We start from the raw sequence: 18,080 nt of genomic DNA, 5'->3' as shown, positions 1-18,080 counted from the left end.
TTCATACGAGGTGTTGCTTTGAAGCTTGTTTTGATTCAAGTGTGATCATTGAGTTTTTAACTACAGAATTTACAGGAAAATAAAAATATACAGATGTGTATCTGGTGACCTTTATTAGTGACCACCCTAGATTACATATATCATACATTGTATTTACATAGAGAATTGATAGCATAGCTTAATAAATTAGGTAGCTTTATACAGACATAGTTACCAATTAACACCAATCCAACCAATACATGTCCCTTAGGAGACTGATGAAAAACCATGTGATAAGTGCTTTCTGCCTCCGATATTACTTTTCAAATGTACTTCATGAACGGTGCTAGAGATGCCAGTCCAATGCTGCTCCCCCGGGCTCTAGTCCAACCAATGGTTCCTGAAAGACTGAAACAGGAGTTGACCATTAATATATTCATATATTTGGGGGAGGGGGTTCTATGCTAATCTTTTAAGGTCTCTTCCTCCGCCTTGTACACTCGCAGGCCAGCAGTCGGGCAAACTGTGGGAGTCAGGCTTTATTCCCCACCTTGTCACATGCGCAGCGGCCTCGGCCGCTATCCGATTCCAATGTCAGAGGGCGGAGACTTGAATATGGGAGTGAGGAGGAATCCGGGGCGGCCGCTGTGGGAGGTAATTGTACTGGTATGCACAATGCAGGGACGGGGCAGACGTATATTTAGAAATGGTCGGCGCACATGCGACTGCTCCCATGAAGTCACAAAATATCATGGTTATTAAGAAACCGCGATATTGCCATATCGCCGTTTCTTAAAACCCTGGTATATCACTCAAGCCTAGTCTGACATTGGTTATGGGTGTGAATGAAGGAAATGTGGGTTTATTCAAACATGAATTCCAGGTATTTTATACTACAAACTATCACATTGCGGAAATGGTTACACAGATTATCTACTTTTAAGGCACATGGAGGAATGGCCAGTCTTACAAACATGACGAGAAAACTTTACATCTACAAATCTGAATGTTAAAACATAAAACTTACTGTGAAGGTCATACGTGGACTCTGGGTCTAGTAACAGTTCTGAAGACAACACAAGGTCCTGGGGCCACTGTCCATTAGAAAAATTCAGCTCTTGCTCTGGCGAGGAGCCGCCGTCTGTCCCCATTTCATATTCACTGCTGCAGGTCCTGCAGCAGAGAGCACAGCTGGCAGGGGTGAAGCCTGGTCCACGTGGAAACAGATCATCCTCGTTCCTGAGGTAACTTCTTAGCGCCCCACTGTGGTGCATTGGACGGTCTCGGAACCAGGCCCAGTGAGTGGGATCTTTAGACATCACCTAAACATGACATACATCATATATCAAGTATATAAACTTGGTGCACACCTTAAAATTCCTACACTCCAGGATTTACCTCATCGCAGAGTCTCCGACTCACAACTGCTCTGTAGTTCATCTTTGCCCAAAACCTGTCCCGTAGCTGCAGAAACTGAGGATACAACTCCCTCCAAGAGTCCCCCAAGGCCCATGGGAATATTTCATATTTATAATCCTCCTCATCCTCTTCCATGTCATTAGCCAAGTAACTAGAAAACAAAAAGCAAATCCACTGAAACACAAGCAGGGATCACTCTGGCCAGGAATTAAGTTCCTCGTCTTTACTAGATGTTCCCTAGAGGTCGGTATGAAAACTGGTCACTGGTGTACACAAAGTCAAGAGGTTACAGCCATCAAAAGCACGTGAGACTCCATGTAGGTCGGAAAGGAGAAAGTCTACCAGTCCCTCCTACGCCTGTTGGACTGCAGTTACATCTGTACAGCCACCATTTCATTGATCAGTTCTGAACAATTAGAAACTAGGTCGTTCCATCTGTTATTATGTTGGTTTAAAAACCCTATCTGACCAATTTCTGTCCAGACAAACAGTGTGTAAATGGCCTTCTGCCCAATGATGGTCAGAAAACCTGTCAGATCTGTTGGTGTAATACAGCCCTTAGGCCCACTGTACAACCCCTTCTTGGATAGAGTATATTCTCAAAGAGATGGGTCATTCTGCCAAAGTGAGCATTACCATGGCTTTGTAATGCAGTTTTTTGGTCAAGCACTTGTGTAACCTGATCCATACATTTGTTTTGGACCGCTTGTGAGAGCCCTGAACGGATCTCACAAACTGAAAGCCAAAACACCAGGATGAAAGTCTTACATAGAGAAAACATGCAGTGCTTTACAGTACCAGCCACAGATTAGATTTTCAGAATATCTACACTGCAGAAATCATCAGTGTGCAAGATGACCTACCTGCAGAGTGAATTCTCACATCCATAGCCTGTCATTTATATCACTGATCCAGAGAAGATTTCATGCAGAAAGTCCCCATTGACTTAAATTTCATTTTCTGCCTGAAATCTGTGGGACTAGTGGCAGATTTAGAGCATGAAATTGACTTGTGGGGCACTTTTTTATATTCTCCCGAGTTCACCTTTTGTCTGCAAGTCATACCCCCCCGGCAAATCCACCTCTACAATTCGGAAGTGCTGCAGAGAAGTTTTAGGATGGGCTTTTGGGCACAAGTGTTTTAGAAGCAGCAGTTTTTTGTGCCAGCTGCAGTTCTAAATTGAAACTCTATAGAAAATACAAAAATGTAGGACACAGCCTTTTTTTGCTATAGTTATTTTTATTTTTTTAAAGAGCCATAAAATGCATGTGGCACGGAATACAAGTTGTTTCTATGACATCTAGCAAACAAAAACTGCTAGGGCAGAGCCATGTAGGATGCTCTTAGAGAGGGGGTCCGCTGGGGCCTCCACAGGGGGTAATCGGCAGCAAACCAAGGCCTGAAATAGGCTGGTTTTTGCACTGGCATAGCAACAGGCCTTCTGCAACTTTCAACACTTGCACTGGAAAGTTAAAGACATAGTAAAACCCAGAAGAAACTGACATTTTACAGGTACAAGTCAGTTTACGTGTGGATAACCTTTTCAAAAATGCATCCATTTCACTGCTGCCGTCAATCCTGCACACAATTCCACAGGATGTATGACATGCGGCTGCACCCCTATAGATGTGCTGAACATTGGAAAGTCCACAGGAATTTGTTATATGAATAACTGTAATTATACTGGTATGCACAATGCAGGGGAGCGGGCAGATGTAGATTTAGAAGTCGTCACAAAACATAGATTTGTGATGTCACAAAATACAATGGTTACAATATCGCAGTTTCTTAAAACCCTGGTCTGGTTATGGGTGTGAATGAAGGAAATCTGGGTTTATTCAGACATGAATACCAGGTATTTTATACTACAAAGTATCACATTGCAGAAATGGTTACACAGATCATCCATTAAGGCACATGGGCTGAGCATTTACAGAACGAGTCCTGTAGGTTTGTAGACTAAGGGTACTTTCACACTTGGGTTTTTCTTTTTCGGCATAGAGTTCCGTCACAGGGGCTCTATACCGGAAAAGAACTGATCAGGCATATCCCCATGCATTCTGAATGGAGATTAATCCGTTCAGTTTGCATCAGGATGTCTTCAATTCAGTCGTTTTGACTGATCAGGCAAAAGAGAAAACCGTAGCATGCCACGGTTTTCTCTCCGGCGAAAAAAACTGAAGACATGCCTGATCCGGCATTTTTTCCCATAGGAATATATTAGTTCCGGATCCGGCATTCAAAATACCGGAATGCCGGATCAGTCCTTCCGGCCTGCGCAGACTGGTAAAAATTAGAAAAAAATATACAAGACTGATCCGTCTGTCCGCATGACAAGCGGAGAGACGGATCAGTCCTTGCAATGCATTTGAGAGACAGATCCGTATCCAGATCAGTCTCACAAATTCTTTCAGTCAGCGGCAGATCCGGTGGATCACACTGCCGCAAGTGTGTAAGTAGTCTAAGATGTTACTGAACGGTGAACTGAGACCAGACAAAAACTAATGAGCACCTCATTACTTACAGAGCAACAAAGAAGTTCATGGTGGAGTATTCATTGGCGTAGATGCCCGCACGTTTGAAGTACACCAAGACCATTGCAAGAAGATACTGCGGATTACAAAAATCTGAGCTTTAGTTTGATGTTTTGAAGCAGAACTAGCACCAAATTATGTAAGCAAATCTACAAGACCTACCTTACATACTCAAACTTCGATACAAGAGCCAAGACTGAACCAAATCTGAGCAAGTGTCCTACAAATATACAGCTAGAGGTGATAAAGGCTGCACTTCATAGGCCATTGTCAGACAGGCACTCCACATGGAAGCATGACTTCCCATCCTGGACTCTGCTCTTGTAACGGGTGAATATAGAGCAGTTTTCCTGCCTGAAATCTGTAATGATTTGTACTCACATAATGCCGCCAGTACAATACATAAGAGCTGATGTCACATAGTGACACCACATTATAATTTGTCGTGAGGTCCCATTACAAGAGCAGAGTCCAGGACAGGAGTCACGCTCCCACACGGGTTTCCTTCAGTCCTCTTGCTAGTCTAACGGAACTTCCACTTCAGCTTTAATACGTTTATGTGAGTGGGGCCACAACCATAATAAAGTTACCACTGGAAAACAGAAGCCAACCGCAACACAAGTGCACCAAGCGTGCTGCCAGCCACTGAGAGAGCGACTATTGATGAGTGTCGCAGTATGACAGCATTACAGCACCCTGTACTTACCTTGTCTGAGATTCTTAAACAGGCATCCATAGACAGGAACTGTTGAATCAGTTCATTTTCTGCAAAAAAATAAAGTTTGTATTTAACAGATTGAGGCCATATCACCTAGCACTAAAAAGGGAATGTGTCACCTATTTTGACCATATAAAACCTTTAATATAGCAATGTGCAATAAAAGTACCTTCTTACCTACATGTGTCTTTTTATTCAACTTTTCATTCTTATTAAAAGCGATTTTTCTTATGTGCAAATTAAGTCTCAAGGTGCCCAGAGGGGCGTTATTACTAGTGCCCAGTAGGCCTTCTAAGAAATAAATGTCCTCCCACATACTTACTGAACAGCGCCGCCCCCTCCACACTAAGTAATTAAATTTATTCACTGCATCGACCCTTGCTTCCTCCTCTTGTCCTCCTCCGAAATCCCGCGCAGGCGCAGTATTGCTGAGTGCCTGCGTGATACTCCTGCTCCAGAGGGCAACAGCCTCACTAGTGTCACTTGGCATGCGCCGAGCCCAGTGACGTAATGCAGTGAATAAATTAAATGACGTAGTGAAGAGGGGGTGGTGCCGTTCGGCAAGTATGTGGGAGGACATTTATTTCTTAGGAGGCCGGCTGGCACTGCAGGGGGGCGTTACTGGGCACTAGAGCAGAGTAATAACGCCCCTCTAGGCACCTTGAGACTTCATTTGCACATGAGAAAAATCGCTTTTTAATAGGAAAAGTTGAATAAAGAGACACATGTAGGTAAGAAGGTACTTTATTGCACATTGCTATGTTAACAGTTTTATATGGTCAAAATAGGTGACAGATTCCCTTTAAATCAAAAAGGGATGACCCAATTAAAGTTTTTGCTACACAAGTCAACACCAAGTTACACTTTTACATAAGGGGAATTACATGCGCATCAATTCCTTTATGTGCAGTTTGATATTTAGCTATAAACAGCATGCAGATCCCACTAACAGGGCCACATTATGAACAAGCCATCTTACCCTCAACTTGGACCCCCCCCCCCCCCCTCCATGAAATGGATGGAGGGGCAACCAGAAAAGCACATCACTGGTCCATTCATTAGCTCCACACATTCAAGTACAGCTGTCCCAGCGGTAAGACTCCCAATCGGTTATCTCCCATCCTGTGCATAGGGGATAACCTAACTGGGATACATCTAACAAATGTGAGGACTGGTCAATGTTGCAGCCCTACAAATTTGCTCCATAGAGGCTGGAGACCCCTCCCTGCCCATGAGGTTGATGCTGCTCTAGTTGAGCTCTCAGTCTAGCAGTTCCCCCCCCCCCCTCCTCCATGGTTTTTATAGGATTCACATATGGGCAGCTTTCTACACCTGGCAATAGAAGATTTTGAAGCCTCCATCCCTTTCCAGGTTTCCTTGAAATCAAATGAATAGGCCATTGGATTGTCTCCAGGATTCTGTGGCTGCCAAGTATCAATACATCTAACATCCAGTTACCGTAAATACTGACTTTTGGACTTTGTCTAAACTGTGAAAGCCCGATAACTGTAGGACGGAAAGAATAGTCAAATGTCAAAACCACACTATCCCACCCAATAGTTAAAAAGGCTCTTTAAATTAAAAAGCCCAAATTTCCTTTACCTTCCTGGCTGAGGAGATTGCAACAAGAAAAACTTTTTAAAAAGGTTAAATATTTGACCCAATTTCTTCTGATTGTTCAACAGGCAAGTCTGAAAAACGAGATTTAAATTCCAAGTAGTGTGGGGGGTTAGCTCTTCTCCGGGGGTCATTCTCACAGGTTACTTCAGACACGTGGTCCCTCAGCCTTGCCCAGTTGAGACCACACAGACAGAGCCTCCAGGCCTCTGTCCAGACCAATGTCTCTTGTGGGGTATTGGGGCCTAATAGTCCACCTGACTATAGCCCTTCGACCCTCCCAGGCGTCGCTTTGTCCCCCACCTCCAGGCCATCTCCCAGCATTGTGGTCCCTCAGCCTTGCGCCCAGCTGAGACCACACAGACAGCCTCCAGGCCTCTGTCTACAGGTAACACTCCCCCCCCTTCTGACACCCTGGGAGGTGCTTTATGCCAGCCTGACTACATCCAGCTCGTCTCACCTGTGGTGGAACAGGAGTGTAGACCACACTATTCACCCTTTCCTTGCCTCTACACTGTGAGAGACCTGTCACTGTCTCACAGTAGGAACAAATCTAATAGTGAATCTAAGCTTGATCCTTTCAAGAACCCCATCCATAACAGGGGGTTCACACCTGAGCGTTCTGAAACGAGCGCTCTGTATGCGCGATTGTACGGGCGTTTACAATCGCGCATACAGAGACAGGCGTGCACACATTGTCGCGCGTTCCCGAATATCTATGTGCGGGAACGCCCAAAAAAAAAAAAGCTCAAGCACTTGTTTGAGCGTCGGGCGTTTTACAGCGCGATCGTACGCGCTGTAAAATGCCCAGGTGAGAACCATTCCCATAGGGAATCATTGGTTCTTGCCTGTTGTGCGTTTTACAGCGCGTAGGAACGCGCTGTAAAACGCTCAGGTCTGAACCCAGGGTAAATGTTCTGCTAGTTTTTCCATTAAAAAAAAAAAAAAAAAAAAAAAAAACACACACACTTGAACACTGATTGTACTAGTGTACTAGGCTTAAGACACTTATTGAAACCTTGCTGCAAAAACTTAGAACCGTAGGCATATGACATCTAACCTTAAAGCATTACACCAAGAGATACCTCCTGCAAATGGATATCTTTTGCATGTTACCACCTTCCAATTAGCCATCATGATGTCAATTATTTTGTATGGAGTATAATTTTCAAGATCCACACCATCAGATGTAATGTATTCTATTTGAGGATAACAAACTGGACCCTGACTCCAAGATTCTGCCATTGCAGCCAAAAGGAGAAGATACCAGGTCTTTCTGGGTCCGTTTGGGGCTTCATCTCATCTTCCTGAATTTCTCAGAGCCCTTGGAACTAGGGGAAGAGGGGGAAGGCAGATCCCAGTTGGAGTTTCCAGGGTATAGACACATCCATTCCTGAACTAAACTTGTCCTTTGAATCGAGAGAAGCTTTGCATTCTTCTGACATGCAAATTCAAAAATGGGGGGCTTAAAATATCAAATGCTTTAATGTGTTTAATATATTAAATAATGATTTAAACACTAGGCAATTTTCAGATTACACATTGCCTTTGCTTTTTTAAGGCTACTTTCACACTTGCGTTCGGGGCTCCGCTTGCGAGTTCCGTTTGAAGGCTCTCACAAGCGGCCCCGATCCGTACACCCCAATGCATTCTGAGTGGATGCGGATCCGCTCAGCATGCATAAGTCTGGCTCAGTTTGTCCTCCGCTCAGCAGGCGGACACCAGAACACTGCTCGCAGCGTTCGGGTGTCCGCCTGGCCGTGCGGAGGCAAACGGATCTGTCCAGACTTACAATGTAAGTCAATGGGGACGGATCTGTTTGAAGTTGACACATTATGGCTCAATTTTCAAATGGTACCGTCCCCCATAGACTTTTTTTTGTTCATGGTAATGCAAACGGATCCGTTCTGAACGGATCTAAGCGTTTGCATTATAGGTGCGGATCCGTCTGTGCAGATACCAGACGGATCCGCACCTAAACGCAGGTGTGAAAGTAGCCTAATATGTCCTTCAAGACCTCCTTCCCCTGGATCCAATCTGTTCTGATCGTCCACTTTTCTATAGTTCATGTCCCTCAAGTAAACTGCAGATGGCGACATGTTCTGTTCCACCCCTCCCAAAAAGTTGTTTCTGGTTTTGGTTACTAGAGATGGGTCATTTATCCAGGGAGTTATTCGGATTGCTCGATTAGAGCCAGAAAGGAATTTTTTCCCCTAAAGTGAGGAAAATTGGCTTCTACCTCACTGTTTTTCCCCCTTGATGGTTTATACAAGAGACCAGTCCTGTTGTCAGAACAAATCTGAACATTTTGATGTCTTCGGTTTGTAAAGTCTTAAAATTCTTTGCTCTAAACCTCTCGACTCATCTATCCCCCCTTTTAGTGTAGTTAGCACTTGAACAACCCCCCCCCAAAAACAGAACTTTTATATATCATTACAAAAACTACAGTTTTCAATCTACACAAGTGATTCCCAGCCACTGGGTTGTGGATCATTGGATACCAGGGCCACTGGAGTTAGTGGAGACAGGAACTAGATTGCAGTTGACAGAATCTGGAGATCCGACTGTACTGGAGAGCAGGGAAGCTGCTGTGTGGATTGTAGGAAACAGAACTTGTCCAGCTCCACACAGCAACTGCCATTGCCTTCTTCCTGTCCAGCTTTGCCTAGCCTGTTCCTACCTCACAAAGCACCAGGCTGGGGACATGAAGCTGATGGTGGATTTTGAGGAGTGCACAAAGGACTTAAACGTTAGAAGTTGCCTAAACGAGGGCATCACTGTGTGCAGAAAAGTAGCCCGTGGTCGCATTGTGAAAGTCTTCTGCTGGCTCCAGTACCAAGTGACCAGGCAGCTGACTGTACAGTGTAAGGTCTCTGCCGGAGGAGAGCAAATATTTGGCCATGAACAGTTGATCAAACAGGCAAATACCTGGTCCTGGGATCTGCTGTGATGTAGCCAGTGGTAGAAGTTGTCCGAGTAAGGGCTCCTTAAGACAACTGTTTCCAGTGCGGAAGTCAAGCTTCGTGCGATTCCCTGTTCTGGACACTGCTTGTTTTACAGGAGCACACGGCATTATAATGCCGTGTGTCTCTGCATTACTCTTACTGAATTATACTGACAGCATTATGTCAGTATGCAGTAAGGTCATACAGTGACAGCATTACAATTCAGTATAATGGCGTACACTCCTGAGAAACCAGTAGTATCCATAACAGAAAATCAGGCTCACACATGGAGTGCGATTTCCACACAGGATACGCTTTTCTGAAGTCCTAACAATTAGGTTTCCTTCAGTGTGGCAAGCAATATACTGTTTTTCAGAATTTTATTGCCCGTGAAAATTATAACATTTTCCGCAATTTCTAGGGCTGTTTCAGTGCCCAATGTTTGTTACCAGAGACATTCACCTAAAATGTCACGCCGTTTCTACCGGGTACGGCATAATCCCACATGTGGTCATTATCTCCCGTCTGAGCACATAGGAGGGCTCAGAAGGGAAACAGCATGCAACATTTGGGGCCTACTTTGGCAATTTTTACAACATTGTGCAACAATTAGCAGCTTAGAAGTGTTGAAATACTGTTCAACTCTGAAATCGGATTTCTGTCACAAGTTTATGAAACGTTTAAGTCAAATTACTGAAGGTTTTGGGCAGACATTTGTTCATAAAAGGCACAAGTTGTATATAAAAAGGTACCAACAGCAGGTAAATTTCTGCACGGAGATAAATCCGCAAAGTGTAGATGGGATTTGTGCAATCTTATACACTATTCTGGTACTGTACTACCCAGCAGTCATACTGCCACACTGTGCACTATGGGGGTGGGGGATGAGCACTACAGGGGCATTTTATACTGCATACATTATGGGGAAGGGGGCACCATGTGGCATCTACTTGGGACACTATAGGAGCATTTTATGTTGCCACATTATGGGGGAACTATACAGAAGTACTTTATACTGGTTCAAATTATAGGGCACTATGGGGTCCTTGGCACATTAGGTGGCACTATAGGGACAATGGCTCTACTGGGGTCACTAGGATGCGGTTTTTTTACTTCAACAATGAGGCCTTTTGCACTGGCACACATGGGCATTTTTTGTACTGCTCACATTAAAAGTAGCCATTTTTCTACCGTCACATTTCAAAGTTACTACTACCAGGGGCATTATGCCTTTATTACAACTGGGGGACTATGGGGAACATGAACCCTAGTATGGGCATTATTACATCTGGGGCACAGTGGGGACATTGTTACTGTTGGTGCACTATTACTAAGTGTACTGACTTACTATTAACGCGACTTTGGGGAGCACCATTACTGTGGGGGCACACTGGCACAGTATCCACTTAGAATAATTATTTTGGGGACATTACATTAGTGTCAGGGACACCATTTACTGGATGCAGTTATTTTTTAGGGCACTGCGCCAATAATTACTGAAGGTAGCACTATGTGTGGTACTAGTATTTTCAGGGGGTTTATCCATTTCTGCAGTATAGTATTGGGGAGCACAGTTGGCACAGTATTCAGGGTGGCACAATGGGGTGTTGAGAAGGTGGGGAGGGGGATGATGGAATGGTAGGAAACTAAGATGTCTGTCAAACTCTGCAGAGACAACAGATGGCTTAAAGAAGAAACCAACAGTGGTCTGACAGGAGAATTTGAGGAAAGAACATCTACATCAAAGACAATTTCACTGGATGTACGAGGCCCTGTATGAGGGTACTTTCACATCTGTGTAGGCGATTCCGGCAGGCTGTTCCAGACCAGCAGAGACCAGTCTGCTTGAATTCACTGCTGGATTCAGATGGAGTGCTCGTTGGCCCTATTAACTATAGAGATGCCACAATCTGGCAAAAATGCAGAGAATATGAAGGACAAACCACTACATCTGCAGTTTGTGTCCAGCTGATTCCTTGGGTCTCCTAGGCAACTGTTAGCGTCTTACAGAGTAAGACACTAACAGTTCAATACAGCACAATACAGATGTATCGTGCTGCATTGAAACAGGGATCAGACCCTGTAATGTTGAAGTCCCAGAGTGGGACAAAAAAAGTGAAAAAAAAAAATTAAAGTTAATAAAATTTACAAAAAAAGTTAAGTTTCAAGTATTTAAAACAACCCCCCCCCCCCAAAAAAGCGCCCTTTTCCGAAAATAAAGTAAAAAAAAAAACAAAAAAAACATTAGGTATTGTCGCGTCTGTATCGACCAGCTCTATAAACATATCACATGGCCTAACCCCTCAGATGAACACCGTAAAAAATAACTGCTAAACAATTTTTTTGTCACCTTACATCACAAAAAGTACAACAGCAAGCGCTCAAAAAGGCATACGCCCACCAAAATAGTAATCTAACCGTCACCTCATCCCGCAAAAAATGAGCCCCTACCTGAGACAGTCGCTCAAAATCTAAAAAACAAAAAATGGCTCAAAATATGGAGACTCGAAAACATGATTTTTATTTCAAAAATGAAATCATTGTGTAAAACTTAAATTGTATACATATTCGGTATCGCCGCGTCCGTGACAACCTGCTCTATAAAAATACCACATGATCTAACCTGTCAAATGAATGTTGTAAATAAGAAAAAAAAAAGGTGACAAAACTATTTCTTGTTACCTCGCCTCACAAAAAGTGGAATAGAGCAACCAAAAATCATATGTACCCTAAACTAGTACCAACAAAACTTCCACCCCATCCCAAGGTTTCTAAAATGGGGTCACTTTTTTGAGTTTCTACTCTAGGGGTGCATCAGTGGGGCTTCAAATGTGACATGGCATCTAAAAGCCAGTCCAGCAAAATCTGCCTTCCAAAAACCGTATTGCATTCCTTTACTTCTGCGCACTGCCGTGTGTCCGGACAGCAGTTTACGACCACATATGGGGCGTTTCTGTAAACTACAGAATCAGGGCCATAAATAATGAGTTTTGTTTGGCTGTTAACCCTTGCTTTGTAACTGGAAAATAAATATTAAAATGGAAAACCTGCCAAAAAGAAATTTTGAAATTGTATCTCTATTTTCCATTAATTCTTGTGGAACACCTAAAGGGTTGACAAAGTTTGTAAAATCAGTTTTGAATACCTTGAGGGTGTAGTTTTTAGAATGGGGTCATTTTTGGGTGTTTTTTATTATGTAAGCTGCACAAAGTGACTTCAGACCTGAACTGGCACCTAAAAAATTGGGTTTTTGAAAATTTGAAATTTCAAGATTTACTTCTAAACTTAAGCCTTGTAACATCCCCAAAAATAAAATGTCATTCCCAAAATGATCCCAACATGAAGTAGACATATGGGAAATGTAAAGTAATAACTATTTTTGTAGGTATTAATATGTATTATAGAAGTAGAAAAATTAAAACTTGAAAATTTGCAAATTTTTCCAAATTTGGTATTTTTTATAAATAAAAATGATTTTTTTACCAGTGTCATGAAGTACAATATAGGGCTGTCCCGATACCATTTTTTTAGACCGAGTACCGATACTTTTATTTAAGTACTCACCAATATCAATTACCGATACCAATTAAATAAATAACACATTTATTTTGTGACCACTGACCAACCAAAAGTCCAAAAAACAGCCCCCAGCCTCTCATCAGCACCCCCAGCCTCTCTCTTATCAGTCCCCTCTGGTAACTCAACCCCACCCCCTAGTATTAGTGGCCACAGGGTCCCCCCCCTCCCCAGTATTAATCATTGGCCACAGGGTCCCCCCCGTCCCCCCCCCCCCCCCCCCCCATCATTGGTGGCAGTGGGCAGTTCCGATCAGAGTCCCAGCAGTGTAATGCTGGGGCTCTGATCGGTTACCATGGCAGCCAGGACGCTACAGAAGTCCTAGCTGCCATGGTATGTCAGTGAGCAGCATTATACTCACGTGCGCCGTGGCCGCTCCTTCTGTCTGTGCGGCGCATTGCTAATGCTTATAGCACAGACCTATGAGAGGGAGCGCCCGGCGGCCACGGCGCACGAGAGTATAATGCTGCTCACTAACATACAATGATTAATACTGTGGAGGGGGGCGCACTGCCACCAATGCAGAGACTGAAGAACATTACCGGCACCCGACCTCTGAGAGGACGCTGCGATCCACGCAATTAACCCCTCAGGTGCCACACCGCGGATCACAGAGTCCTCTCAGAGGTCGGGTGCTGGTTAGGCTACTTTCACACTAGCGTTCGGGTTTCCGTTCGTGAGCTCCGTTTGAAGGAGCTCACGAGCGGACCCGAACGCAGCCGTCCAGCCCTGATGCAGTCTGAATGGAGGCGGATCCGCTCAGACTGCATCAGTCTGGCGGCGTTCAGCCTCCGCTCCGCTCGCCTCCGCACGGACAGGCGGACAGCTGAACGCTGCTTGCAGCGTTCGGGTGTCCGCCTGGCCGTTCGGAGGCGTGCGGATCCGTGCGGATCCGTCCAGACTTTCAATGTAAGTCAATGGGGACGGATCCGTTTGAAGATGCCACAATGTGGCTCAATCTTCAAGCGGATCCGTCCCCCATTGACTTTACATTGAAAGTCTGAACGGATCCGCGCAGGCTACTTTCGCACTTGCGAATTTTTTTAAAGTTATTAATGCAGACGGATCCGTACTGAACGGAGCCTCCGTCTGCATTAATATGAGCGGATCCGTTCAGAACGGATCCGCCCGAACGCTAGTGTGAAAGTAGCCTAATGAGTCACAGAATTCCCTCCTCCACGCCGAACTGCTGAGAGCGCCGCCGCAAGCAGGTATCGGCAGTGGTATCGGGGACATTTGCACGAGTACAAGTACTCTGCAAATGTCCAGCATCGGTCCTGATACTGGTATCGGGACAACCCTAGTACAATATGTGACGAAAAAACTGTCTCAGAATGGCCTTGATAAGTCAAAGTGTTTTAAAATTAATCACCACATAAAGTGACTGGTCAGATTTGCAAAAAAATTGCCTGGTCCTGAAGGGGTTAAGAGTACTTTTACACTTGCGGCAGGACGGATACGACAGGCTGTTCACCATGTCGGATCCGTCCTGCGGCTATTTCGCCGTGCCATCCCCATTGACTATAATGGGACGGGGCAGAGCTCCGGCGCAGCACAGCGAAAGCCGCTGGACTAAAAAGTCGGACATGCAGTACTTTTTAGTCCTGCGGTTTTCGCCGTGCACCGCCAGAGCTCCGCCCCCATCCCCATTATAGTCAATGGGGACGGAGCGGCGGTCCGGCGAAATAGCCGCAGGACGGATCCGACATGGTGAACAGTCTGTCGGATCCATCCTGCCGCAAGTGTGAAAGTCATCCTGTCAAATCTGAACACAATCCTGTCAGGAAAATCCTGAATCTCGCTCACCCTGTGCTCTTACATTACTGTCACACTAGCGGCATGGACCTCTGGCAGGCTGTTCTGTCAGGTGAACAGCCTGTCTGATCCATCCAGCCACTAGTGACCGTGTGCCCCCGGACTGCCACTCCATCCCCATTGACTACAACGGGGGCACACGGTCACTAGCGGCAGGACGGATCCGACAGGAACAGCCCGACGGAGGTCTGTGCCACTAGTCTAAAAGTAGCCTTAAGTAACAGTGACCAGAAAAACTGCCTTAAGGGTTAGGAATCTAAGAAAAACTTCTGCAAAGAGTTAAAATGGTGGCCTTGTGAGACCAGACAAAACTAAGTTTAGATCTCAGATGTATCAAAGGTTATCAATTTATCAAAAACTAAGCTGAAGGCGGAAATATGAACTCTTACGGTATTTGGCCAAAGACCTTTCACGAATCCTGTGTGAAGGAACCATAAGGGTCCATTCACACGTCCGTTGTTTCTTTCCTGATCTGTTCCGTTTTTTGCGGAACAGATCTGGACCCATTCATTTTCAATGGGTCCTGGAAAAAAAAAAAAAAAAAAAAAAAAAAAGTAAAAAAGTACAGATCTGGTCCAGATCTGTTCCGCAAAAAAACGGAACAGATCAGGAAAGAAACGGACGTGTGAATGGACCCTTATGCAAACTGAATGGGAAAAAATTCCGTAGACAGATGGGAATCTTGACATCATGAATGGCATTTCTTCCACATTTTAGAAGAAATCTGACATTCCCTTCTATTGGCTACCATTGTATTAATCACAGAATCTGAAAAGCCTTTAGATATTAAAGTCACAGTGCCTTTCCTTTTTCCACTTGGGGATGAGAAACTGGTCAACGTTAGGAGATCTGCCTGCCAGGGAAGAAGCCATGGACTCCGAACCAAAAGGAGCGTATGTATGTATGTATGTATGTATGTATGTATGTATGTATGTATGTATATTACACTTTAAAGGGGTTGACCACTTTCTGGCTTCTTTTGACCAACGGGCAAAATGACTATTGCACCAATCTGGCCTTTGTTGATTGCTTTTTAAATATACCAAATGGCGCAATGCCCCTTGTTAAGCAAGTCTCTGTGCTGTCTACAAAGGGGTCCCATCCATAAGATGGCCGCTGACAGTCATGTGACCAGGCAAAGAACTTGAGACCCATCACTCAGCCTTCCCCACTCAAATACACTGCTCCTGCCATACACCTGTTCTGTTGGGAGTTTAGCGCAGGCACAGTGTGTTGAATGGCAAAGACATCACATGGAGGAGATCTGCCTGGTCACATGACCCTCCCCAGCAGCAGCCATTTTATGGAGAGGACCTTTGTGTGGACAGCACAGAGGACTTGGCCAACAAGGGCGCATACCTAACGAAACAGAAAATCAAAGGCTATATTAGCAAGTGTCATAATCATCTCACAAACAGTGGCCAACCCCTTTAACCGCCTCCGGACCGCCTAACGCAGGATCGCGTTCCGGAGGCGGCAGCTCTGTGCACAGTCACGCATATACGCATCATCTCGCGAGACGCGAGATTTCCTGTGAACGCGCGCACACAGGATCGGAAGGTAAGCGAGTGGATCTCTAGCCTGCCAGCGGCGATTGTTCGCTGGCGATACAATTTTTTTTTAACCCCTAACAGGTATATTAGATGCTGTTTTGATAACAGCGTCTAATATACCTGCTACCTGGTCCTCTGGTGATCCCTTTTGTTTGGATCGACCACCAGAGGACACAGGCAGCTCAGTAATAAGTAGCACCAAACACCACTACACTACACCCCCCCTGTCACTTATTAACCCCTGATCACCCCATATAGACTTCCTGATCACCCCCTGTCATTGATCACCCCCCTGTAAGGCTCCATTCAGACGTCCGTATGATTTTTACGGATCCATGGATCGGATCCGCAAAACACATACGGCCGTCTGAATGGAGCCTTACAGGGGGGTGATCACCCATATAGACTCCCTGATCACCCCCCTGTCAGGCTCCATTCAGACATTTTTTTGGCCCAAGTTAGCGGAAATTGTAAGAAAGAAAAAAAAAAACAAACAAAAAAAAACAGGGTGGCAGCATCAGCGGTGGTATCCCGCAAGTAAAGGTATTCATCTACAATAAAAAATAAAATAAACCTGTGAATGGTCCTCCTTGGTCAGATAAGGGTAGCAGATCTCAATACGGTAAGGGCCCCTTTGTCAGATAGTAGCATCTAGGATAAACTTACATGCCCGGCCAATCCAAGCATGCGTATAGCAGAGGCGGGGTACATGCGGACAGCTTTAGAATGCTCATATAACAGATCTGCTCCCCAGTGTAGGAAATCCCATGTCTGCCTCCAGTATTAGGGCTCGCCACCAGCACTGAGCCCAGAGGCGCTTCTTACCTAGGAGCCTGTAGAAGGCCTGGCGCTCTTGAGGTTGGAGATGAAGCGCACTTGCCACCTTAGATCTGGTTACTGCAGCCTCTCTCTCAGGGATTCGCGTCTTGCGCGCTCCAACAACCCTTGCGTACTGCGGTCCCCTCACAATGCCTTGCTTCACCACGCTGCCGCCAGTTCCCGCGGCCCGGGGGGCAATCTGCATGTGCCTCATTGTGGGAGGGAAAGTGGGACGAGACTAAGGGTTGATCTGAAAAATAAGGTGATGGAGAAGTTCACAAACACCACACAGAACAGCTGACAATATCCTAGCAAGTGGTGCCATAGGTGCTGTAGTCACTTTCTATGGAGGTGCCTGGCTAAGGAGGCTTCTCATGAAGGAACATCTGGTTATCTAAGGGAGTATAGAAGGTGCAGGCCAAGACATGGCAGTTACATGACTGGACCCTACATACAGCACCACACAGCTCAGCCCCCGCACCTAGCATACTGGAGGACCTTGCAGGACCACCATCTCAGACAAGAACCACCAGTAGGTTTGTGTACAGGGCACCAATATGGCGGAGCTTACAGCTGTGAGTGACCACACATCCTCCACACGCCGCTCACAGAACCCACAGACACGTCACCTGGCGGCTGACATTTATACTGCAGCACCACGTGGGGGCGGGGTCTCCGCGTCCTAGCTTCCCGCCTACAGACTGCGGAGGAAGGGGGGGGGGGGTCACATGACCGGAGCCTCAGAAACTATACCTCCCAGCGAGGGTCTAGAGCCCCGACCACCGGGCACAGTGCCCCCATCACTATGGGACGCTCCCCCCGCCATACAATGTGAGGAACACACCGTGCAGCGCGCCCACTGACCTGAGCAGAGGCAGTAACCAGCTACAGGTGGCTATGTCACCCACCAGGCCTCCTGTGCGCAGGCTAGAATCCCGCCCCCTGCACGTGCCGCTGCTCTTATACCCCGCCCAATCTATCCCAGCACAGCTGGAGCGTGGGGGCGGGGCCTGCGGGGCTGATTGCTCCTCGGTGGTCACCCAGAGGGCTCAGGCTACTGCTTCTATCAGGCTAGGTTCACATTGAAAAATTGCAGTGCTGAAAA

The 18,080-nt window shown here is 45.7% G+C and overlaps 1 protein-coding gene across 1 annotated transcript; it reads right to left on the bottom strand.

Annotated features, from left to right (window-relative positions):
* Positions 1-325: 325 nt before the first annotated feature.
* On the bottom strand, positions 326-17,871 carry LOC122920045 (speedy protein 1-B-like). Its single transcript, XM_044269255.1, has 7 exons — positions 17,840-17,871; positions 16,982-17,225; positions 4,639-4,697; positions 3,923-4,008; positions 1,378-1,549; positions 1,007-1,301; positions 326-387 (listed from the first exon to the last, which is right to left on the bottom strand). The coding sequence occupies exons 2-7, from the start codon at positions 17,187-17,189 to the stop codon at positions 326-328; spliced, it is 882 nt and encodes a 293-aa protein (XP_044125190.1). The 5' UTR covers positions 17,190-17,225; positions 17,840-17,871.
* Positions 17,872-18,080: the final 209 nt, after the last annotated feature.

The sequence above is a fragment of the Bufo gargarizans genome, chromosome 10, assembly GCF_014858855.1.
Source record: "Bufo gargarizans isolate SCDJY-AF-19 chromosome 10, ASM1485885v1, whole genome shotgun sequence".
Lineage (NCBI taxonomy): Eukaryota > Metazoa > Chordata > Amphibia > Anura > Bufonidae > Bufo > Bufo gargarizans.
The sequence above is the reverse complement of the archived record's forward strand: the minus strand, read 5'-3'. Positions and strand labels throughout refer to the sequence as shown.